Consider the following 25,533-nt stretch of genomic DNA (forward strand, 5'->3'; position numbering starts at 1 on the left):
TCCCATTTGTTCATTTCTATCTGAATCGGCGTCTCAGAATCCATCTCTTCCCCATCTTTTCAGTTAAAATATGTAATTCTTACTCACGCACAGCATTTTCTTAAAGTTAATTTTGCGATGAACCATCTCTCCCCAAAAACAAAACACACTTGTTTCGAGGGTAATTTTTTATTAATGAGAAACATTCTGCAGATATAAAAAGATAATTTTCTTATTTATATGCTATTCTCCAGTTTGAAAATTTTCTTCTCAAAGATTAAACCCCCTCACATTTTCTTTCAGAAAAACAGCTTATCTATCAATAAGGATCCCATCCTCTTTCAAAAATGAATCGATTTATCATGTCAAAAGATCTCAGAGGCTGGTCATAGGGTAAAATGTGTCCTCCACCTCGAACAATGACCTTAAGAAGAAAAACAAAAGAAAAAGAAAAATTTTGAGATATTCTAAATGAATGGAAAGTTATAATTCAGATGAAAATGTTCTTAAAGCTTACATGGGTACAGAAATGTATTCTTTCAATCCACGCCTTTGGCATTGTGTTGTTTTCGATAGCTTTAATAGCAGGTACCTTAAAATTTCAAAATTATATAGTATTGAGTTTTACACAAAGATGTGTTTATCGTTCACTTCTGTAAAAATGGAAAATTCCTCCTTGTCTTTTTTCTCTTTGGAGGGAGCTGTCTGCTCCCCACTGCTCTGCTATAATTCTTACCTGCTTAGGGCCCTGAGGTGGGAGACCTACCTCAGGTCAGCTCTGCCTGAAACGGGATGGAGGAATCTACCCCATTTCGCCCTTCAATTAACCAATCTACTTGGTCCCCGCACTGAGCTATACCTTCTATCTTAGCCTTTGCCATTAATAAAGAGGATATTGCGATTCTCTCCAAAACTAAAACCAAAAATCCTTGCCACCTGAAGTTTTAAAAGGCCATTTCTTTGAGCAGCATAGAATTAGAAATTCTTTTTTTCTCAACATTTACTATGAAAAAAAATTCAAACATACAGCAAATTTATACTCACCATTTAGATTCTCTCATTAATACCCATTTTACTTATTTTTCTCCCATATGAATCCTACAATCTATTAAACCATCTTATCTTAGACACATTTTAAAATAATAGAGACATCAGTACAATTCCCCCTAAATTTACACAAAATTAGCTTACAATTACATGCAGTCATCTTAAGTGTGGACTCGAAGAGTTAGGGTAATAGTGGATACCTGTGTCACCTCTCAGGCTGTATAAACCATTCTTAAAACAGCTATAATTGAGGCGACTTCAGACCCACACATGAACCTACAAGGGGTCTACCCTGTGCTAGGCTCCACACCGACAGAAAAGGGACTGGTCTCTGAACTCGGAAAGCCTTTAGTGTTAGCAAATGTCCCAAGTAGAGGACAAGGGGAAGCCTTCAAGATTCAATACCTAAAAGGACAGGACTGACACTGAGTGTTGGGAGGTCATATGCAGGGAGATCGATGTGGCCCGTGATGTCCTGCGGCACATGTGGAGAACAAACAGGAGCTGGCAGTAGGTGAGGTGAGTGATCACCTACAGTGAAAGAATGACATTGGGTAATTTCTAGCTGCTGCAACACAATCGGCAAAGATCCCTTGGACAAAGATCCCTTCACGGGAGGCTGTGCTCGCTTTACCTGCTTCAGTCTGAAGGGAACTGAGGCAGGAAAGATATGACAGATATATTTGCATAGCGCATTAATTATATTAACCAGCCCCTCCCACCCACCATCTTATACACGCCCTTGCTGTGAGGTCAGCGGGATCAATGTTATTAGATAAAATGGACTTTGCAGCCCATGGAAATCCAAGTAGCGTACTGCCCAGCTGCAGAGAGCATCATTCTGCATCGAGGTGACGGAGCCATCTGGAGCTGTCAGGTGGCTTGTCCAAGTCACACGACTGTGGGAGAATTAGTGAGAACCTTGGCTTCTGACGCAAACACCAGTGTTTTTAATCAAATCATTGTACAATAGTTCCTTACTCTTCAACCAAATTTTCTAGTTTAGTCACAGAACATTTCACCCACCTCTCGACAGCCCTCTGAGGTAGGTAAGGGAAGAAGAGCTCCATTACACATGTGAGATTGGACTTACTCCTCGAATGCAATTGGAAACACCTGCTTTATGTCACGCTCCATCGAAGGTCATCTGTGCCCTGTTGCAATGACAGTGGACCCTATCTACCATTTCTGTTCAGGCTTGCATCTGGAAATCCACTATGTCCTGCTCTTTGTCATTGATGGAAAGTAAACAGATGTGTGACAAGATCCCCTTTTGCTGCTCCCATACTCTCGGGCTAGAAGTCCCTTCCTGTAAATTCCCCTCCAAATCTCTGGCCTTGACAGGAATCTGATGAGTGATTTTTATGCAACTTCAGCTCAGCTGAGGACACTTAATGAAGTCATGCTTGTGACAAAACCCAGCTGCTTCAACTGGAAATGAGTTTGGCAGCAATGGTCCAGAACACCAATAAATTGAATACCCAGGAGCGAAGGTCACCCTGCCTCCTGGGCCAGAGCTGCAGCGGATGGGAGACTAGCCTGGCTCTCCATGGACTGGGCTCAGGAGGCGGAGTGCAGGAGTGTCACTCAGAGCACAGCAAGCTGTGTGACCTTGGGCAAGTAATTTAACCTCTCTAAGCCTAACACAATAACCACACAATAGGGAAAAAAGTATTACTTCTGGGGATAGTTGTGAACTGTGTGAGAAACTAATGGAATAAAGCCCACGGTACTCAAAAACTATTAGCCATTGTCATTCTTCTAACAATCACCTTCATTTGAAATCCATGACAAAAAGGCTTGTACCAATCTGACTCCTCTAGAATATGATGTTCTCACATTAGCATCAACAATCTTGGCTAAAAGAAGTTGTTTAAAACAGTGGTTCTCAAACTCAAAAATGCATCATATTATTTGATGTTGTTAAAATGGACTGCCGGGCCTCCCCTCTAGATTTGTCAATTCTGAAGGTTCAGGGTAAGGCCTAAGAATTTGCATTTCCATCAGTTCCAAGGCAATGCTGATGCTGTTGGTCCAAAGCCTACTCTGAGAACCACTGCTTGGGAGAACTTATCTATTTGGTGACAAACTAGGCAATCCTCTATTTGTATTGATGGAGAATACAAATAGAAATTTGTTTAACGCCTACCCATGATCTCACCTTTGTGTATTTCTTCCTGATCATCTGCTCTCCTGGTATTTATACACACACACATGCACACGCTTTTATGTCCATGATACTCTCCTGATGTTTACACTCACTCACACGCGCGCACACACACACACACACTCACACACACACCTTCTACGTCCATGATAATCAAGTGAAGAAGAAATGATAGAGCATTGCAGCTCTTACCCTCAGGGACCCACCTGACCCCAGGTCCAATTCTGAGCTGCCACATGCAATGACCAAATGACGTCATAAATGGTGTCATTAAGATGGGAAAAAGTCCATTTAGAAACAAAGTCTCTGTCATGTGCCACAAATTCTCAAAGCACATTCTCCAGCAAATTCATGTATAGCATTTTACCGATATGAACCTCGAAAATAAATCTGGGCGCTGAAAATAAGCCACCACTCTGTCTTTTATAGCCAAGCTGCTCACCGCTCACAGGTCAAGGACACGGACCACTCTATAGTTTTTAGAGGTGTGCGACAAAAGGCGACAAGGCTGTGATTACATATTTAAATGTGACAGGGCGAATCTCGAGGCCCCCTAGAGAGAAACGGCCTCCTCATCAGAGACTACAGATTGGGGCTGTTTCCACGCTAGAGCCGAAACTGCTGCCCTCGTGTGCTCCAGGGGTTCCAGGGCGTCACGAACGTGTCACGAATTTTAAAAGGGCACATAAAACACTGCAAAGCTTCGATCCCCTTTGTTTTTTAGAAGACGATACAGTTCTCTCCGGAACTAGGAACATGGACCTGGCAGTCAAGGGTTCCTGGCTGTGCCTTTATAGATGATGAAATACAGAGAGAAATTCACAATGAGCGTGGTGATGAAGCTGTGTGTGTGTGTGTGTGGGGGGGGGGTGTTCCATGGGGGCCTCGGAGGAGCAGATCGCTGGACAGTCGGTGGCGGGTGGTGTTCGCTGGACAGCCGGTGGCGGGTGGGGCTCGCTGGACAGTCCGTGGCGGGTGGGGTTCGCTGGACAGTCGGTGGTGGCGGGGGCGGGGGCCGAGGGGAGCGACCCGCCGCACACAGGAAACTCCACGTGGTACTGCGGCGGCGCGTGGAACTGCATGGCTCATGCCGCGAGCTTTAAATGGTTCCGTTTACGAAGGGTTAGAGGGAAAACAGAGGTGGAGGGGAACGGGTAAACCCCATATGACGTGCTGCGGAGCCGTGCGGACCTCGTCCTATGGGATATGTGGGTGTGTGTTAAAACCCACGGAAAATAAAATGACCACTCTAACCATTTTACAGTGAACAACGCGGCAGCATTTGGCACATGCACAATGCTGGGCCACTGTCACCGCTGTCTGGTTGCTGAATGTTTTTATTACCCCAAAAGAAACCCCGCACCCGTTAGCAGGCGCTACCCACGCCCCTCTCCCTGTCAGTCCCTGGCAATCACTAATCTGCTTTCTGTCTCGATCGGTTTGCCTACTTTCGATATATCCTAAAGGGTTAGATATGCTCAGGGTAGTAACACGCTCACATTTGCATTATAGAAAGATAACTTGATATGTAATGAGGGGGCTGGTTTGGAGGGGGCAAGGAAGTAAATTAGGAGACTAGCTGTTCAGGAGGCTCATAGGACAGATGGTGAGAAGGGGAAGGAGAGGAAGGATGCTGGGTGGAAGCAGTAAAATTAGTGATTATTAGATACAAAGGTAAAGCTGAACTACCCCGCCCCCTACCAAAACACACGCATTCTCCCCATTCTAGCCTTTTCACACGGGCAGCTTTGCAAGGAGTGGTGGTATTAACCAAGAAAGAAGAAGCAGGTTGGGGAGGCAGGCCATATAGGATAGATTTATAGCTCTCGTTTTCCCTACAAAATGATGAAGATGCTCAAGAGCGTCTCGTTCGTTATGGTTTCTTTTACTATTTTTACTCCATTCCACCTTTATGGAATCTTACCTATTAGCTTTCAGACGCGAACCATAAGCAGAAATAAAATAAACATGCACTCCAATAAAATATGTACTAACAAGAAAAGATACTCGGGAAGGAGAATAAAAAGCAAACCCAAGTTTGTTAGTAGCCACTTCCTAACAAAGTCACTTTAAAAAAGAAAAGAAAAAGCCGAAATCCAGGTTCAGAGTGGCTTCCATAATCCCCAGGGCACATTCTCTGAGATTTGCCTTTGTACAGTTCTAGCGTAGCCAGTGATAGCTCAACAGGAGGGGAAGGCTGCTTTAGCCCGCCCACATGTAGCCATCGCAGTGCTATATACTCCAGAGCTGTCAAATCGCTTCTTAGATGCGCCATCTTACTTAAGCAGTTGCAACGATACCGTCATTTGCGGTTTCCACTTCTGACTATGACACAATAGCATGTGTCAGACTAGCCCCAGTCCACAGGAACACGCCATTCAATTCATCAGATCTGGGGCGGAGCCTGGCTCTGTGACTTTGGCACAGTAACTTAGCTGCCTCTACTTTCTCATCTGTAAAATGGAGATAAGAATCAGGGTGACCAGTTGTCCCTGTTTGTCCAGGATGGAGAGGCTTCTGAGACCATAGAACTCTCAATACGAAAACTGAAAAAGTGCCAGGCAGTTTAGTAAGGTTGAGCACGCTAAGAATATTTAATTTTTTGTGAGGTGGCAAAGAGATACCGCATATAAAATGTTACACGGCACTCTGTCTACAAATATGAATGAAGCTTGCACCATGTGCCGTATAGACAAATAACAAGCTCTCAAGCAATTATTATCATACTACTATTATCTTTATGGTCAAAGGAATATTTTTTCCCTTAAGAGTAGAGGAAGAGCATAAGTTACAAGAAATACAAAATTCATTATTATATTTTTTCAGAAAGAAAGGACTGCTATATAGTCTTCAGGAAGGGGAATATTTCTCTTCCAGGCTTCTTTTATTTCTATGATATGAATCCTTCCTTCCCATGGGAAACATCCCAAGTAAAGTGAGAAAGCAGCTTGACTATGAGCTCGGCCTCATCTAGCTTAACTAGCTAGAGTGAATTTTATCCCTGAAGCCACCCAACTCGGCGGCCCATCCCATTCCTCGCCTCCAGCTCCTTCACCACGTGCAATGGCCACGACCGCTTTGCCCCACGTGGAAATGTCGGGCAAGTGAGGCCTCACTTGTCTTAGCAGGATGACGGGAAGCTGTTCTTTCTTCGCCTTTGAAGAAGCCACTTCACAACATAAATGGGATGGAATTAAAAAGTAATCAAAACTTTACTGTCTCCACGTCCGGTTTTTATATTTGACATAAAAAGCACAGTCCAGTTCGTTAATTACCCTGAGTCAATGTCTAACTTTATGATCTGCATGTGTAGTTTTCTTTTAGAGGACAGATCGAGCGTAGGGAGGAGAGGGCAGAGGTTATAGCAATGAATGCTACCCGCCAAGAGTGTTCCGAGGACTTAGAGCCTGACTCGCTCACTGTCTTCGGGGTAACATGGAAACAAGAGCCAGCCGACCTGCCGAAGTTTTATTTCCTGCGAACGGCAGCGCAGGCCGGCTCTAGCCGTGGTATGCTGGAGCTCATTCGCACGTGTGCACGCTGCCGCCTCACTCCATATTCAGCGACGTCACGTTGGTAGCTTGAAATCAGCTACGGCGGGAGTCCTCACACCACGGAAACTGGCAAACACTGCAGGTCAGCGTCCCCCCTCCCAAGCCACTGCCCCTCAGACCACCGGTTCTCTGACATGTTGGCTCCCCTGGGGAAAAGATGAAATGTTTGGGCAGTCTTCCTCTTTCCCAAAATACATCAAAGAAACATCTATTCAAAAGGGTAAATTTTAAGGTCTAAGACTTCTCTGAAACCTTGGCTCAGGAAATCAGAAGGGCCAGGTTTCAAATATCTGCAGAAAGACAAGAAGGTCCAGTCACCTGCGTCCATTCCTGCCTCCCCCACCGAGTTCTAGTGTAACTGGCAATAACAGTTTCGAGGCCACACCACCACGCTCACGGGCATCTTGGTAGCGTCAGAGCCCCTGACATGACACACCGCAGAGCTGGCCTGTTTGGGACAACTCCTGACCAGACAGGGATCTAGATTCAACTCCGTTCCTGCTCAGGGGACCCTGGCCTTGGCCAATGTCCCCAGGTTCCAGGAATGGAGGATGCAGAACATGTTATGGTGCCATTTGTTGAAACGAAGCAAGTCACACGGTTTTTACCACCACGCCAAAGGCCGCGCTAAGCAAAAGCAGGGCCCTCGGTCTAGATGACAACGTGGCAATCACGGAGCGTACTTTTATCCTGTCCCGTGGCACTGCTCTTTGCTCCGCCCTGCTCCACCCTTCACCGGGTTTGTTCCTTGGCTCTGTGTAACATTCCCACAAGCAGTTTCGGGAATCTGGGTACACGTCCAGCTAAAACAACAAAAGGCGCTACTGTTTGTAGAGCAAACCCCAATTCCCTCTGTGTTCCTCAAACGTTATTAATTTTTTAAAACCCATCCTCCACATGTGGGTAATACTTCAAATGTTAGTCTTCTTAGTAGTATTTATTCACTTCCCATAATGAAATGGTTCTCTATTAAATTTCAATAGATTATTTAAAAACCACTCAACAGCTAAGAGAAAATTATGCATCATTGCCTAGCTGTTATACCTTAGTAAATAGATCTGCTATCCAATTTATATTTTAAATAATACAATAAATTAGCTCCCTGAGTATCAGCTAAGTGCATATTTAAGTAGCTTAATTTAGAAGCATTCTTTTCATGCTAATCGGTCCTCTTTAATGAAAAAGAACCACACTAACTAAGAGGACTCTTGGCAAATAATCAGAGTAAAATTGGGAGTTGCTATTGTTTATTATTTCCTTTGTTTTCAGGAAGAAAACTGTTTTTTTTTTTTAAAAAAAAAAAAGGAAAAATATCCAAATACCAAGATTTCAAGTTTTTAAAGAGAGGATACTCTAGTTAGCCACCGACATAATAAAACTTCTACGATTCCTTCCATAAATTTGTTTCCTAGAATATTTCTTTTTTCCTCCCATGTAACACGAAAAGGAAATAGTCTTCAGCTGACATAAACAATGCATCCTTTAGTTTGTATTGTTTCGAACTATTCATTATCTCACATGTCTGGTCTATTTCCTAGAAGACATTGCGGTGTGTACAGTTGGTGAGCAACCACGGCATTCCTTGATAACCGTAGTATTAAAACACACACACACACACACACACACGAGAGGGGTATAGGCATGAGGTGGAGGCCAGTTCTATTTTAATTCTAATATGATGAACACTTACTGACTGCCGGGAGCTGTGCTACAATGACAAATCATATATTATCCCTGTCCTCAAGGAGCTCAGTGCCAAGCAGGGGAGGAAGGCAACTAAAGAGTTAAACGAACCCCGCCCCCCCCCCACCCTGTGGTATATGCAATAGGAGAGGTACGTGGAGAGAGAGGTGCGGAGAAGGGGGTGTCCTGGGAGGAAGAGGGCTTCCCAGGGGTGATGCTGGAGCATGGCTGTGAAGGGCAGGTGGGTTTTTTCCAGGCAGTCAGAGGAGTGGAAAGGGCCTCATGAGAAAGGGGAGGGCATCCCATGGGAATTGCTGGCTGACAACAGGGCGAGGTCACGATAAGGTGTTTTGTTTTGTTTCTCAGAATTCTAATTGAGAGGGAGGGAGAGAGAGAGTTCAGGCTGGGGAAGGAAGCAGAGGCCAGATCAAACATCTTCACTGTGCTCTGTGAAGAGACAGGACTTTATTCCGCAGGTAGCAGAGAATCGGTGAGAAGTTTTCAATGAGGGAAAAACACGATCGGACTTGCATTTTGGAAAAAGCACAGAGGGGAGGGTAGAGTGGAGAGGAGGAAAACAGACGAGTTAAAACCAGCTAAGGAAGCTCCTGGAAGAGGAGAAAAGTTTACGCGACAGCTGGAAACACACACGCAGAGTGTTCTTGAACGGCAGCTTTGAAAACCTGTGCCTTTTTAAAAAACACTACAAGGCAAAAACTGTTTCATTTTAGAATTTATAATGTGGCGTAGTCATCGTTGTTTTTTTTTTTCAGTGTCCCTAAAATGCTGTACTTTTTTATTGGTTTGTAGAAAATCAGTGTTTTTCTTTTTAAGTAATTCTTCGTGGTTTCTGTCTCAAGCACTAGGAAATGAATAAAATCGGGGCACTGAGGAGGATATTATAAAGCAGATGTGAGGAATGCCAGCCAAGGCACTGGGTGAGTAATATTTGCCAATCACTGTTTTTTCTTTATTTTCTGGTCAGAGTCACAGCAACGCGATAGGCTAAGTCGCTTTACTTCCTTGTTGTTTCAACTGACATTGAATAAAGTGAGGGGTCTTACACTGTGTTGAACATGATTCAGGTTCTTCTTTCAGTGGTTGAGGGCTTGCCTGAGGTCCAGGGAATGAGTCGAAATTTATCTGAACCACTGTTAATGAGTTGGTGTTGAAGGAATACATTTATAATATTTTTAAGCTAAATATTTTGGAAGTCAGCCTCAGCACAGGACATCCCCAAAGAAAAATGCCTTCGCACAACCAAAGCGGCACCAAGACTTAGACATGACACGTTCAGGCCACCCTTGCATTGTGTTTAGATGCTATAGCATTTCAGGGTGATGGCCGCCAGAGAGGAAGGTGGGAAAGACAGCAAGAGAAAAATAAGGCAAACCGTGACTGTTAGACGTAGAAAAGAACATTAAGCCCCCCTTTGATTTAACAAGCCCAGGGAAGATGACGAGAGGCAAGTCCAAGAGTTGGTGAGACAGTGGAATAACCAGGACTCTTATGCATTCCTGGCAAGAAACCAATCAATGTGGAAAGCAGTTTGGCATTATCTCATGAAGTTGAAGATCAGTGAAGTCATCAATTTCACCTCTAAGCATTATTCTTAGAGAAACTCTTGCACAAGGCACAAGGAGATATGTGTAAGAATGTTCATGGCAGCAAAATTTAAAGTAGGAAAAAACTGGGAACAACCCAGATATCCACCAGTAGTAGAATTGATGGATGATATAATTATACAATGGAATAGTATGCAGCAATGAAAAAGAATGGAGCACAACTGAACATGTCAACATGGATAAATTGCACAAAGAATTAAATAGCAAAAGTGTGTTATTACAAAATACACACAGATAATTTCTACCTCTAAAATTAAATATGAGAAATAAATACTGTTTATGGAGATATATATCTACAGTAAAACTATTAATCTTTTTTTTTTTTTTTTTTTTTTTAAGAAAAGTGGGAGAAGGAAGGATGATTAAAAACATAATGCAGGATAGTGGTTTACCTCCAGGGGCAATGAGAGAAGAGGTAAAATCAGGGAGGGCAAGCTCCTGGCTACATTGCAGTTCTTAAACTAGCTGGTCAGTACAAGGGTGTTCATTTACCATTGTTTGTTTTATTTCACACAAGTATTTTACATATTCTTTGGTTATCATCCAATTTCTAATTTAAAAAATAAAAAGAAAATAAAAGCTGTCAAGCTCACAAAAATTAATCTTTGTAAGACACCTAGCATGGTCTCTGTCTCGCTTTCTTCTTCCGCCCAACATAGAGACGATGAGAGGAGCCATACACCTGAAAACGGTGAGTGGGGAGGATACAGAGAAGCAACTGAAGGGAAACAAAGACACAAGTGGGAAGTGCCCCTCTGGTAGGCAGCTCTAAGAAGACAGTGCTGGCGCCAGAAGCTAGATCTTGGGACTCTGGTTGCTGCATAAAAAAAATAAATATAAGGAACAAAAACAAACACCCACGACTCCATGCTGGGCAGCAGAAGAGCATGTGGCCAAATAGTTGGTTGTGTTTTTAGTTTTTTGTTTTGCTAGATTGCGTTTGACTCTCTAAATCTAAACTCTTCTATTCCCCTCTTCCCTGTTTCCATATGTCAGAAGCTGAGTACAAATGGAAAAACACAAACACAAGTAAAAAGGCTGGAGGCTTCATTTTTGTCAACAGGGGTGGTTCAGATTAGTCTTCAGTTAGAAGGAATCCAATGCTTTAGAAACATTATTCAATTTGGCCACTTTTATTTACTGTTATTAGACTGCCCTGTGGCAAAATGCGGGACACCTCCCCTGCCCTCTCTACCTCTTCCTCCTCTTACTAAAACAGTTTCCTTGTTACAGTGAAGCTAAAACTAGATACAGGTACAGTAGTTCCAGGCCTATGGTATAAATAATATTTAGCCCATTTCATCATGCAAGTCTTTAAAGCACAGTATCTCTTAAGGGCCCTATTACACAGGGGGAGAGCTTCCTGCCCTGTGAAAACAGATTAATGCTAGGAGACACCGATGAAAGCAGTAGGAATCAATATTTATTACATGCCGACTAGGTTCCGGATAGAGTGTCAAGTAATGTATAAGCATTATCTCAATTAATCTTAAATAGTAATCCCCCTGCACAAGAGGTAGGTATTGATATTATCCCACTTCAGCGGTGAGGAGCAGCTTAGAGAGGTTATATAATCCGCCCATGGTCACACAGCTAGGAAGTCGCGGAGCAGGGAGCTAGTGCAGGTCAAACACAGTATCCAGTCTCTTAAGCCCTATAGTATAACGTCACTCGAGTGTGGTGATAGAAAAAGTAGTTAGAATTGCCAAGACAATACATTAGAAAGAAAATTCAAGTCTACTTGATTGCTAGCTAAGCTCATAACTTCTCCATCTGGGGTCACCAAAAGTGGTCTATGGTTTGGGCTGGGGAGAGTCTATACATTATTTTTAATAATTCAGATAGTCTAACACATGGGTTTTTGGTCCTTTTGTGCTATGGTGCCCTATGGCTGTCTAATGTTTTTAAATAGACTCTATATAAATATTTGTATATCATCTTAACAAACCAGCCATTGATCTGAAGCCTCACATTTAGTAAAGTGTCCTCTAGTCCACACATAATATATTAGATATGTGTATATATAAATCAAACATACATATAAATGAAGTAGATTACAAATGAAGCCATTACATTGAAGTCATCGATATAAAAAATATGAATTTGTGATAGAGCAAGATATATACTTCTGTATGAACACATTCATTAAAAGCAACCGTGGGCCCGATTATTACTGTAATTTTGTGGTGGCGGTCATACACGCTGTTTGAAGGTATTGGCGATGGTGCACATTTTTGATATGAAAGTGTTTCTGCTTTCTATTGCCGGCAAAGTCAAAGGCACTGCTAATGCCGCTGTGATTCAGTGCCTGCTTTCATAATGGCAGGAAATGCTAAATCTCATAATTCATAATGGAAGGAAATGCTGTTTTGGTTAGAGGTTAGTAAAAATAAAGATGCAGGTTTTTTTTTCTCTTCTGAGTTCACTGACCCCTTGAATCCTAACCACAGGCCCTTACCCTGCATTAGGAATCCCTATTAAATAACCTAACAGTGCCTAATGGAAGGGCTAAGTTCATTCTTCATAAGGCTGCAGTCTAAATCAATGCATTTCTATTTTTGCTTTGCCGGGGAATTAATTGTATCAATTCATTATAGCATTTGACTAATTACTATCCGGCCACAGATAATAAGTAATTAATTTCCAGAAATGGGTTCACCGTGACTGGTGGACCGCCTCTTAGCTGAGACCTCCTCTGGACTGCGTTTACAATAGACCCTGCTTGGTCTAGTTGTATCTGTTGGAAAGTAACAAAGACACACGACTACCTAAAGGCTTGGCACCGAGAGTCACGTCGTTTCAATAAAAGACAAACTTCTGCTGGGAAAAGGAAGCTCATGTTTTGAACAAATAAAAGAGTTTTTCTCCAAGTCTAAATTACTGACGGCCTATCAGTATTTTGAGAGAACAGAGGCCACTTTTAAACCCACGACGCATGGCAGAGACTGAGGTCTAAAATTTAGCGTGAGGTTTTGGATGAAGATGTCAGAGGACTAGAGCCACACGGATAGACACCGTGGACTGCAGGCCACTTTACTCAACGTGACGCTTCAGCTCCATGGTTGGTTTGTGAAAAGTAAAACTGTTTTCTCATATTTTCTGGTTGGCCTGGAAGTAAGTAAAATGGGTCAGGACCTAGAAAATATTTCAGGGGGCAGAACAGAAGTTATCCAGATATAAGCCCCACGGCATTCTTGTGAGATGAAGGCCATGTCAGTATCAGTAGAGGGACAAAAGACATCGCAGTTCAGCGTTCCTCTAAACCAGCTACTCGTTAAAATTCCCTAAGATGTTTAAATGCTGACCCTCAGGTCCTACTCCAGATGAATAAATCAGATATCTTGAGATGGGGCATGGGAATCTATATTTAAAGGGTTGAAACTGATTTAGAAAATGTAGTGGATTAACAATGGTCCCAAGTTCTTTGCCATTCTTCCCATTGCGATAAATCTGGCCTTGCTCCATGATTTGCTTTGACTCGGAGAATGCAATGGAAATAATATTCTGGGACTTATGAATTCTGGCCTTAAAAAGGACCGGCTTCTTTTACTTCTCAATTTGGGGGGACTAGCCACCATGCTGTGGACTGGACACTACAGGCCAGGACACTACACGGTTAGAGGCCACGTGGAGAAAGCACGTAAAGGACAGGAGATCACCTTGGATGTCCCAGCTTTAGCCAAACTCCCAGCTAAATGCGGCTGCACATGTGACCTCAGTCTACCTCAGGTGAACCACCCAGCTAATCCCATTCCCCCCACATAACTGTGAGGATTAGTAAATTGTCGTTGTAGTAAGGCACTAAGTTTTGGTGTGATTTCTTACTCCATCATAAATCACTGAAAAAAATTGCTGGCAGTTTTTTTATTCTTTTTCCTGATGTTCCTTTCTTGGACTCTTGATATGAATTGAAAAGCAAGGCTGATCTGTCTTTCTAATGCAGACAGAAGGCATAATTACACCGAGAGCTCAGGCGAAAGCCAACATCAGGCAAAAAAAAGACCAAGATCCCACATGGCCTTCGGCAAACCCCCAGCCTCTGCTGCTGCCCGCCTGCCGCCTGCCCCCACCCTGAGAGCGTGCAGCTGTGTTATCTGGGTGGGCTTCGTGGGGACGTGGAGGTGTCCCAAAGATCCCCATTCAAGGAGGGACTTGCTGCCCGTGGCAGGAAGCCAGTCAGCACACAGGTTTCAGCTGTCAGCTTCCGCGAGGTCTGCCTCGGCTGCAGAGCGCAGCCTTTCCCGATACAATGCCCACCCACACTTGGAGACAGAGTGAGGTGGGGGTATAAAGGCCTGGTCATTTTGGCCCGATGTGGGACACTGATAGAAATCACTCTCTGGGACTCCCCGCGTGGTTGGCCAAGGTCTGTTATCAGTTCGATTCCCTCCTCCGCCAGTTCTGCTTCCTGCCCCTTACTGTCACAGCTGTCAACCCCTAATAAACATCTTGTACCCCAAGCTTTGCTTCTATGTCTGCTTTGGAGAACCCAACCTGTGACTGCCATGACACTCCTTGATGATAGCAAGTGTCATTATTTGGGAGGTGGGGGTGTGGCTTGGTTGCTGTGTTCTGGTTTTCTGCCCACAGTCTGAACCCCATAAATGGACAGAACTTTCCCTAGGTCTAGGAGATGGAGACAAAGAACCCACAAATCACAACCTCCCTCTGTGCAGAAAGGAACAGATGGGGAGAGAGCCGAAGATGCTGTTGAACGGTTTCTGTAAGGAAGCCAAAGCGTTTTCCCAGGGAATTAGCTGCATTTGGTAATCATTCTCTCAGATCTGTTTAACAGTTACTCTTCTCTATCAAATATTGTCTTAACTTCTCATCCCCACTCAGTCAAACGCAGAAGTCACGTTTACTGCTCTTCGCTTATTGCGATCTTGTCAGGGAAATCAAGAACTTGCTGAAGACCTTTCTGGCACAGTTATTTCCTTCAGAAATGGTTCACAATGCTCCCACAGCTGTTTAAATTCTTAAAATAAATAAATAAGTAAATAAATGGCCAGTGGGAAGTCCAAGAAAGGCAGGTAGCCAGCTGTCTGTCACTCCCTCTGTGGATTATCCGTGGAAACATTCAAATCTTATCCAACCTTGCCCTCTGCTCCGAGGACTGTGGTAATTCTTTTCTCCATTTGTTGTTGTTGTTTGTTGTTGTTGTTGTATGTAGTCAAAGAAACAAAATGAAGTCCGCGTTAGATTTAGAGAAAGCACATTCAGGAAGCGGTGGTTACGCTTTCTGGCTGCGCGTCATGCTGTCTCCATTCTCCTCCTTCTGGGGAGCCCTTCCCCTCTCCTTTCAGGAGCCAGAGCATTCCATGTGGACTGGATGCGCTGCCAAGGACTGTCCACCTCCACCTTTGCCATCGCCACATACACACCCCAAGGGCAGACCCGTAGCCACCCTCCAGCCAACCGGAGTGTCCCATACACACACACACACACACACACACACACACACACACACACACACACCCCAGAGTCAATACCAGTAGAGGGGCTGTATGTGTGCAAATTGTAGGTGTATGTTTATATATACACCCACAAATATATACGCTGAAGGACACTACGCTACTCTACATTTCCTGCTAATGAGCCCCTCTGGGCTTTAATGAAACACAGATGTTTCAGATCTTTCTTAGAAGATATCTAGGAGATAACTCAGTCCAAACTCAGCATTTGACAGATGAACAAACTGAGGCTCAGAAAAGGCCACTGCCGCCAACGATATAACAAGGCCGTGTCCGATTCTTAGAATGGTCCAGACACCAGAGGCTGCTACCCACAGGCCAGGACCAACAAGGGGCAACAAGCAGACCTGTTCTTCACCTCATCTCCAGAGGCCGGCTGGAGCTGCCTTTGGTTCTCCTGGGCATCACTTGTCCGGAATTCCTGTGGACACTTGCTGCCTCTGTACCCTGCTGCTCCCTCGAGGGGAGCTGCCATTCCTTTAAGTGGACATTTCAAATAACCATCAGAAGACAAGTCTGGGTTTTAACCTTTAAATTAAGAGCTGTGGAGTCTGGCAGAGAGTGAGCTTTTTTTTTTTGGCAGACATACACACACGGTCCTGTTTGTGCGTCTCCTGTTGGAACGCAAGTCCACGGCTAAGGTCCGTTTTTTTCTCATTATCAGATATTTGACTTTTGGACAGTATCCTCACCCCAAAGCCCACAGTGAATGGCTTCGTAAACACTGGGGCTCTTTACCTCCTTCTTTTTACCCTCATCTCCACAGCCCCGCCAACATTTTTAAATCACTTACATAACAGGCAGATCCTTTGCCACCTGGTGAGACACTTCCTGTTACAAACATATGGAGGCCTTGGTCTTTTGTTGCCCATTTTTTTTTTTGGCAGCCGAGGAGTGCCATTTCATCTCTCAATGTGTTTCGCATTCACAAGAAGAGTCGGCGGGCTTCGTGGGACATTTGCCACATGTTTCCGAGTGGCAGCCGATCCCTTTTCCCGCCTCTGTGGCACATGGTGCCCTTGTAGCTGCAGTCTGGCGTCCCGAGCTGTATGTGCCATACGTGACGCCAGGCACTGCAGCGCTCGCAAGGCCGGGCTGGGGACAGGAAGTAGCAGGCGGGCTGGGGACAGGAAGTAGCAGGCGGCCACCAGAGGATCTGGAGAACATGCCGACTGTGCTTGGTGGGGTCCTCATCATAAAGCGAGGCAGGCGACATGTCCATCGCCTTCTGGCAACTCGACGTCCATGTTTGCCCTTAATAACCTAAATATTCATATTTCAACTTTCCCCTAAGGGCTGATTTTCAATCAAACATTTTCCTTGGTCTCGACTTTTACTATTTATAATTTTCCTTTTGTTATGTAATAATACTAACAAACATTTACTATGAGTCAGGTACTGCTCTAAGCTTATTAGCTCATCAAATCCCCTCAACAATCCTATGAGGATGCCACAGACTGTTGTTCTTAAACAACAGAAATTTATTCCTTACAGTTCTAAAGTTGACAAGTTCAAGATCAAGGTGCTGGCCAATTTGGTTTCTGGTGAGAGATCCTTCTGGCTTTCCTGCAGTCTTTACATGGCAGAGAAAGGAGGAGAGATTGAGCAAGCGGGCGGGCTCTCTGGTGTCTCTTCTAGTAAAGGCACTAATCCCATAGAATCAGGGCCTTGCCCTTACGACCTCATTAACCTTGATTACCTCCTAATGGGTCCTATTTCTAAATACAGTCACATCATTGGTGAGGGCGTCAAAGTATGAATTTGGGGAGACACAATTCAGTCCCTAGCAAGCAGATATTGCTACTGGCCCTATTTTTTAGTTGATGAAATTGGGGCACAGAGAGGTAAGAAACTTGCCCAAGGTCATATAGCTATTAAATAGAATATTCAGAATGCAAATCATGGTCTTCTTCACTAAAATACTCATGTCTCTAACCACTACATTATGCTGTTTTTACATAAGTTATAGGTATGTGCACGTAAATAAATACATATACATACAAAGACACACACATGGGTATATAACCAGATACTGTACACGGTTCAATCCTGAAACAATTACCACTCCTGAACTAGTCAGTGGTTAAAGCAAAAAATTCTCTCCAATAGAAAGATGTTGACAGCAAACTAAATTTCCCTGTGGGAGAAGAGATCCCACTTAAGGGCCTGCATGCTGAAAGTCATAACGCCAAAGAAGATAACATGACCAACTCAGAATTTGAACCAGAAGGGATCCTGAGCCAGGGCAAGAAGTGAAGACTCCCAGTTCCAAGCTCTATCTACTGGCTGAGGTTTAACGACGTTCCAGAAGACGGAATATACATATACATACCTATGTATAATTTAGATGGGAGCTGATCAACTTTCTGGATCCAAACTCTGCTCCGACCTACGAGGTCCCACCTGACGCGGCCGCAGCCAGTTCTCCCGCTTCGTCTTCTGCCTTTCCCTCTTCCTCACCACACCCTGATCTCACTGGTCCTTCCTTTCCTCAGATACCTCCAGCTTATCTCTGCCCCTTGGCACATTTAGAGATTCTCTGCACAGAAACTCTTACCTACTTCTGCACGAGGCGACCCCTTCATGTCCAATCGTCTCGCCTCTTCGGAGAGCTTTCTTTGTTAGATCCACTACCCAGACTAGTCCCTGCACACTCCACCACGGATGCCTTTCCATGTTATCCAGTATTATTTTCTAACATCATCTTATTTAATAATGTGTATGTATACTTATCTTCTGCCTTTACTTCTTCCCAACTTTGAGTGAAAACTCCTCGATAGATAGGACTTTATTGTATTTATCCTACTGAGCTCATAGCAGCCAGACCATCTGGTCAGTGAATGGGATGATACAGTCAGAAATTTAAAAAAATGGACATGTTATCATTAAACTAATATTTCTTCAATTCTGGCCACAGGCAAAATATCACCATGTTCTAATATATTGCTAGAGGTAAGTTTAGATCCTGAGAAGTATTGATAAGTATTTCTTTTATACTGCACACGAGGATTGCCTAGCAAATATCTTTCAGACATGGAAAAAATAATTAAACAAGTTTTTTAACATTCCCCACCTTACTGGGAATTAAATGTCAGAGGCGACATGATACAAATGGGCTATGCAAGCAAACTGAATGATGTTTGAATCCCAATCTGTCATCGGATGATACTGGCTTTATTATTTACCTTCTCAGAGTCTGTTTCCTCATATGTAAAATGGAAATGATATCATGTCATGGGCAAGACTATTCTGATAACATCTATGAAGTACCAATAATAACACCTGTCGTACATTCAGTGCTCAAGAAGCTAAAACTATCTTTATCATTATTGAAGATAAATAGAGGTAGATGAACCCACCCCATAATGCTTATCTTTTATTGCTATATTTTCTGTTCCTTTTTCTCTTTTGTTATTTCGCACACAAAATATCATAGTATATCTTTCAACTGACTTATTTAAATAGTCGACGCAGATTGGAACTGCTGAAACAGATATTAAATGGTCAACCAGAGAAGAATTAAGAAAATTAATTATATCAATTCAATGGACTATGACTTAAAGATGAGTAAAAATCTATACTGTAACTTCAGAAATATGTATGATATGATGTTAAAAGAACAGAGCAGCAAGTGACACATCTTGTCTTAGCAGAGAAATTTGTTGCTCTCAATCCTCCGACGAAGAAAAACTAGAAAAGGTGGACAATATACAGAACACGTTCATTGAAAGTCCTGAATACCTACAAAGCAAGGAATGAGGCATGTACATATTGGTTTCCTATTGTTGACATGACAAATAACCGCACATTTAGTGCCTTAAGACAACATAAACTTCTTATATGTACTTCTGGAGGTCAGAAGTCTGAAATGGTCTTACTGGACTAAAATCGAGATGTGGGGAGGACTCTGTTCCTTTTGGAGGCTATAGGGGAGAATCCGTTTCCACGCCTCTCCCAGCTTCCAGAGGCCGCCCATATCATGGTCCCTTCCGCTGTCTTCGAAGCCAGCATCTTTGAATCTCTCCTTGACTCTGACTCATCTGCCTCCCTCATCTACTTTTAAGAACCTCTGTGATGACTCTGGGCCTCTCTGGATAATCCAGAATAATCTCCCCAGCTCTAGGTCAGATGAGGAGCAACCTTATTTCTATCTGTAGCCCCTCAATCCCTTTTCATATGATGTAACATATTCACAGGCTCCAGAGATCAGGAGGACGACTGCTTTGGGGGCCCATATTCTGTCTCCCTTTCAAAAGCAAGGGAGTCAGACATTCTGTGCATCTGTCCCCAAGAAAGCAAGAGCTGATCCAGAGGCCAAGAGGCTACAAAACCAACAAACTACCATAAAGTTGGAGCTAAGGGTCTGGAAACGTGAATGCAGCTTTGGGGAGACGAAAATTGGTGTCAACATAGCACCTTCTAATTCCAGACCGCTATGCATGTAAACAATCTTTTTTTCTGACCTTCCCCAGCCTTGTCTGCCATTCTACCAGTCTTTAATTCTTGGGTGCAATTTATCTCATTTAAAAACTATAACATAACTTCTCCAAGGTAGATTTTCCTCTCACTTGAGCCCAGAAATATGTTTCAACTGTTTCCTTTGTCCAAGGCAGTTAACGTTTTGTACAATATTTAAATTTCTTACATGTTATTTAATGGTTACAATGACTGGAGGGGAGGCAAAGGTACCCTTTTACGTTAGAGTGCCCATAACATTACTTGATCTATCATTTCTTCCAACATAAATGAGTAACATATCATAATCCAGGGATGCCTTAAGAAATTTTTCGTGAACTCTCATTTATTATCCCAAAGCCAAGTACTTTTAAGGTAGCATGTCTCTGAATAATTTCTGTTTGTAGCACGGAGGTGCTTACTGGAAAATGTGAGCATTTTGAAAGCTGTTGCCCCAAATAAAAAATCATGGGGAAAAAAAGTCAAGTCTGGAAGATTTAAATTTCTTCTCTTGATTGACTGAACAAAAGCTTTCCAAGGGGCTTTCTTAATTTCTCCAAAAACTTTCTGGAGATAAACAGCGTAATTGTCATGCGATTGTAGAAGAGGTCCTGTCTCTCCTCAGACCTGCACACCTGAGGTGCAGTGGACGGCCCTGGTCAGGCATAACACTTGACCCCTGTCACATGAGAAAATTTTGCTCTGGGTTCCGCATGTAACACGTAAATGCCATCCCAGATTTGCCAGAGGAGATTAAACTGAACCTTCCTTGGGAAATTCGTTCAAGCTCACCTTCGTTTTCCGATAGACTAATTCTCTCATTAATAATTCACGTTTTGGGGCTGAGTAACGTCTTCTCGATTCTTACCTTATTTCTTGAATGATACCTATACTTTCATCTCGTTTTACATTAAGTCCAATGTACTTTAATACAAACCCAGAGCACTGCTTTCTGTGGAAAGCAGGACTGCAGAAAACACATGTTTGCTGGAGGGCGACTTCGCCTAAGGCCAGCCTTGCCTTGCTGGAATTCAGGCTTCCCTGTTAATCCCATTTCCACTACCTCAGGACCCCCCGAGCGTATTCATACCTGATGGAAGTCGTCCACCTGCCTCACATAACCAGCCACTTCATCATCAGATTTAAAAATCTTCCAAACTTTTTTTTTCGCCTTCTTGTATCTCTGGGACCCTTTCCAGTTCATGGACATCAAGGAGCGCTCCGTCAGGGGGGCTGCCACGATGATGTCCAGTTGGCCGTTGTAGATCAGAACCTAAACGAAATCAAGCCAGGTCAAAATGCGGGATCCAGAAAGTGAAGCCCGTGCCTCTATCTCTAGCGCGCACGTGTGCAAGAGAGAAAAGGGACCACGAGCTCGTCCGAGGCAACGCTCAGAGAGGCCTGCCCCGCAGGTCGGTTGGGGTCTTTTTCTGCCTCTTGGCCACATGTGCCAACAACCCGAAACAAACTCGAGCTTTGTCTCAACCCCTTCCTTCTTCGAAAAGTTTGATTTTTCATGGGAATCTGCATGAAGTCCTCTCTTGGTTGCAAAATCGTTTGTGCTACATTACCCAGTGACATCCCGTACTGGGGCGCATGGCTAGGGTAAAGAACAGGACTACAGTGAGTGGAGCTGAGCAACCCTACGTCCTAGGGTTTCCAGGAGGCCGGCATGTCATTAACTCCGCCCTCAGGCACTGCAGTCACAGGAGAACTGGGCGTTCTCTAGGGGGCTGATAATCCACACGGCTCTCTCCTCCCACAGTGATCTCGCAGCAGCCAGTACCATTTTTTAGGGAGACGGACAGATGCAGGTGCCTCAGATTCCTTACTTGTTGGAGGCAACAATGTCTGGCGTGCGACTTCCAATACCTCCATCCTTTCAATGTCATAGCCATTTGTCAACAGTGAGGAATGTCCTTTCTTCCCGAAACACAATATTTTTTTTTTTTCAAAGTTGATGGATATTATAGTGAAAACAACTCTGAGACAACCCTTTTCTCCCCAAACGACTTTCAATTTCCTGGAAATAGAACTCAGCCACTAACACAATGGTCCACTTTTAACACATAGACTTTAAATGTTCAGACTCTTTATCCCCATAATCCTAATGTTTTGGAATGTATTTTATAAAAAATAGCCCAAAGAAATAAAAAAAAATAGATTACATAACTCTATTCATTAGTCTTTTATAATAAAAACTTGAAGACAATCTAAAAGTCCCATAATTAGTAAGAGCTTAAATAAACTGAGATATAGAGATTCCACGGGGTAGAGCAGAACCATTTAAAATGTTTGACTCAACCACAAAGCAATGTAGAAAATGTTTATTGCATAAATATTAAGTGTGAAGCTGAATGTCAAATATATGTTACAATTATGGATATGTAAAATAGATATATATATATCTACATATAAGGAATGAAAATTTAAAAAAATGAATACAGTTGATCAGTGTAGGTGGAGGAAACGTGAATAATTTTCCCTTTGTTTTCTACTCTTCTTAGGGTATCTTTATGCAAGGAACACAATATTAATTCTCATAAAGTATTGTCACTTTTTGCCCAGCAAGGAAGCTTTCCTCACCTCCTCACTGCCCTTTGATCTAGCTGGAAACTCTGGTTTGGCTCAAGTGAAGACCTTTGGTTGAATCCTCACACTGGATATAAAACGTTTCACTGTGAATGCTTCCATCTTTGCTTTCCTGGGATAGGCTTCTTAAAAGGCTTGCACATAATTAAAAAGCCCAGGACTTTTACACACTCCAAATCCTCAAGCAGCCGTGGGCCAGGATTCAGCCCAAGATGAAAGAGCCCTGGGCCTCTGCTGCAGGAACGTGGGGTCTTCTGGGTCCTCCGGTCACCATCGCCACCTCCACTCTCCTAAGTCAAGTCCCACAGGGAGAAATCCTGGTCGATTTAAAGGCTCTTTAAAAAACGCAACTTTACTACAGCCATAAAAATTTGCATTGTTTATACCAAAAAAAAAAAAAAATTGCCTCAAAGACCTCGAATACTTATGGCTCATGCAAAACTCCTACAGCTGTTCTGCCAACAGTTGGAAACAATTATAGATGATCTGTACCAGCAAACAAGGCTTAAATACTTCGCTAATTCTAGGAAGGCCTGATTATAGCTGATTAATGAAGATAATCATCAATAAAGTAATTCCTTTTCTAGACTTCAATGAACAAATGCTGATTAACTAGCAAATACATGATTCTATCTGGTGTTTTCTTCTTGGTGGCCACTAAACGAAGCTTGTGTCTTTCTGAGCATCTCGCCTAGCTACCTTATTATCATCAGTATATTTTGAAATTGATTTAAGGGATTTCATTCCATTGATTTCATCTCTAAGGGATGAAAATCCACAGATTACGGCAAAAACAGGCTTAGACATACAGCATTAGAGTACAAGTTTGTTGAACCGGATGGAAATGACGCCCATCCCGGAGCTGTGCCCCTTGATCATCCAGACTCATCATACATGAGCACTGCGTCCCTGGAATGAGGCAGTGAAGGGCTGAACTGCATAATTTTGTGCATGTGATATGGGGAGGGAACATTCTGGAGGGCAAATGGAAATCCTTCCTTTGCAGAGCAAGGAAAACATTTTTAACTTTTAAAGGGCACGTAGGTCAAGTGTAACCAAAAAAGAAATCAGATTAATGGTTGAGTGAAGCGATTTCGGAGCTGTCATTTAAGGCTGCCAGCTTTAAATACAAGAATTCCGGAGCTTCTATTTTTATCTAAATGTCACATTTACTCTCATCAGCCCCCACAGGACTATCCCAGTTGGCTGTGGGGCTGGGTGAGTGGGCGAGCTAGCCCAGGATTCAGTGACAGTGAGCTGAGAAGTCAGGTGGGTGGAGTGTAGGGGCGGGTGGTTTTGAAGCCCACACCCACATCCTGGACAAAGGATAAACCTTGATGAGTTGGCCAGTTACAAAGGATCTGCACGCATTTGCTTCATTTCTTCCTTGTAGGGTGACCAGCTGTCCTAGTTTGCCCTGGACTGAGCAATTTCCCAGGATGCAGAACTTTTCAGGCTAAAACTGGGACAGTCTGGGGCGAACCTCCCCCTGAGGCTTGCTTGTATTTTAAGCAACAAAGTCTAAAGGCAGAGAGGAGACAAATGAATGCTGCCTTTAGCTACACTGCCCTTGTCAGTAGTGAGTCTAAAAAATCATGGTGCAAGAACAGGGCTGGTTGGGGCTGGTTTACCAGGCAGGACCCTAAATACCAGTTTCCTCTCTTTTCTGCTCATCTCTGAGGCCTCAGATCAGGAGCAAAGGCCTTCCTTTCAGGGAATATCCTTTTATTTTAGTGCTCTGAGGCCTGACTGGTTAGCTTATTGAAACTGATGGTTATGTGAAAACATAGAAAAATACTTCCTAATAAAAACTCAATGAAAAACTATGATTCCACTATTTGTGTTCTATAATTACTATAAAAAGATGCTTCAAATTTGTGAAAAGAATACCTCAATATATAGCCATTCAAATAGTTAAAATATGGGTGATTTGTTTTAACTTGACTATCTTCTAGTTGTTTTGGTAAATGTGGTTAGGATGTTTTTATAAAGAAACAATAGTAAAACAAACAATAACACTAAGAGGTCAGGCACCTTTGTTTGGCAAAAGATGGGTCTTTATTGGGGAATAATTTGTGTAAACTCAAATATTACCGGCTCTCAGTTTTTCATGGCAACTAGGTAAAAGGCATAACTTCGGTTTGTTCATAAATGATCTTAAAAATTCAACTCAGAGTTTTTAATTTTAACGTTTATAAGAGATGGCACTAGGTGGTTTGGTACGAGCATCTTTTTTTTTTTTTTTTTCCTGTCAAAAGGCAGAGATGAGAAAAGCGTTTTTATTACGTTCTTTGCTTTTTGAAGTGCTCTCATGTGCATGGGGCTTTATTCTCATAGCGGTTCACGATGAAGACGAGAAGTGTCAGTCACATCGCCCATGTCCGCCGCAGGAAATCGTGACACAGTGAGGTGCCGGAATGTGTCCCAGATCCCAGATGTCCAAATGTCTACCTAGAACCACGTGAGAGGAGCTGAATTCCTCCAAACCAACAGGCATTCACTGACTCCCCACAGCTGAATGTTTAGTGCCAAAATCCTACGAAACGGAGAGTTGGTTGCGTGTGATGCGGTTCCCGTCTCTGGTTCAGAAACAATCTCGGTCTGTTTGTTCAACGCTGGTGACATCTCTCAGTCATTGCTCACTTTGGCTCCATGCACAAGGATGTGTGCAAGGGCATGACTCGGCCGGTGAACAGATGCCTTGCTTCCATCTCAGGGAGTGGCCTTGAAGGAGCGGCTGTGGAATGGCGCCGACTCCTTGAGGAGGGGGCCCCCTTAGCACTCTGTCCATCCGCGGCCTTGACACGGTGCCTGGCACCCCATAAAACACACGGCCACCTATCAGGTAGAGTGAGTCACGCTCTTTAAAGGTTCTCTGCAGTGCCTTATAGAACGTCTTTTGTTTTGGCTTGCCAAGGTCCACCCCGCCTTCTCCTGGTAACTGGACTTCCGTCCCC

At 43.4% G+C, this 25,533-nt stretch overlaps 1 protein-coding gene across 2 annotated transcripts in view; it reads right to left on the reverse strand.

Annotated features, from left to right (window-relative positions):
* Positions 1-212: 212 nt before the first annotated feature.
* CPVL (carboxypeptidase vitellogenic like) overlaps positions 213-25,533 on the reverse strand; it is a 110,401-nt gene continuing 85,080 nt past the window's right edge. For both annotated transcript variants that reach the window (XM_016135961.2, XM_036230430.1), the window contains exons 12-13: positions 21,075-21,257; positions 213-403 (exon numbers count right to left, since the gene is read on the reverse strand). In XM_016135961.2, the coding sequence (XP_015991447.1) occupies positions 299-403; positions 21,075-21,257 (288 nt within the window). In that variant the 3' untranslated portion in view covers positions 213-298. The remainder of the gene's footprint in view (positions 404-21,074; positions 21,258-25,533) is intronic.

Source organism: Rousettus aegyptiacus, unplaced genomic scaffold (genome assembly GCF_014176215.1).
Source record: "Rousettus aegyptiacus isolate mRouAeg1 unplaced genomic scaffold, mRouAeg1.p scaffold_m13_p_13, whole genome shotgun sequence".
Lineage (NCBI taxonomy): Eukaryota > Metazoa > Chordata > Mammalia > Chiroptera > Pteropodidae > Rousettus > Rousettus aegyptiacus.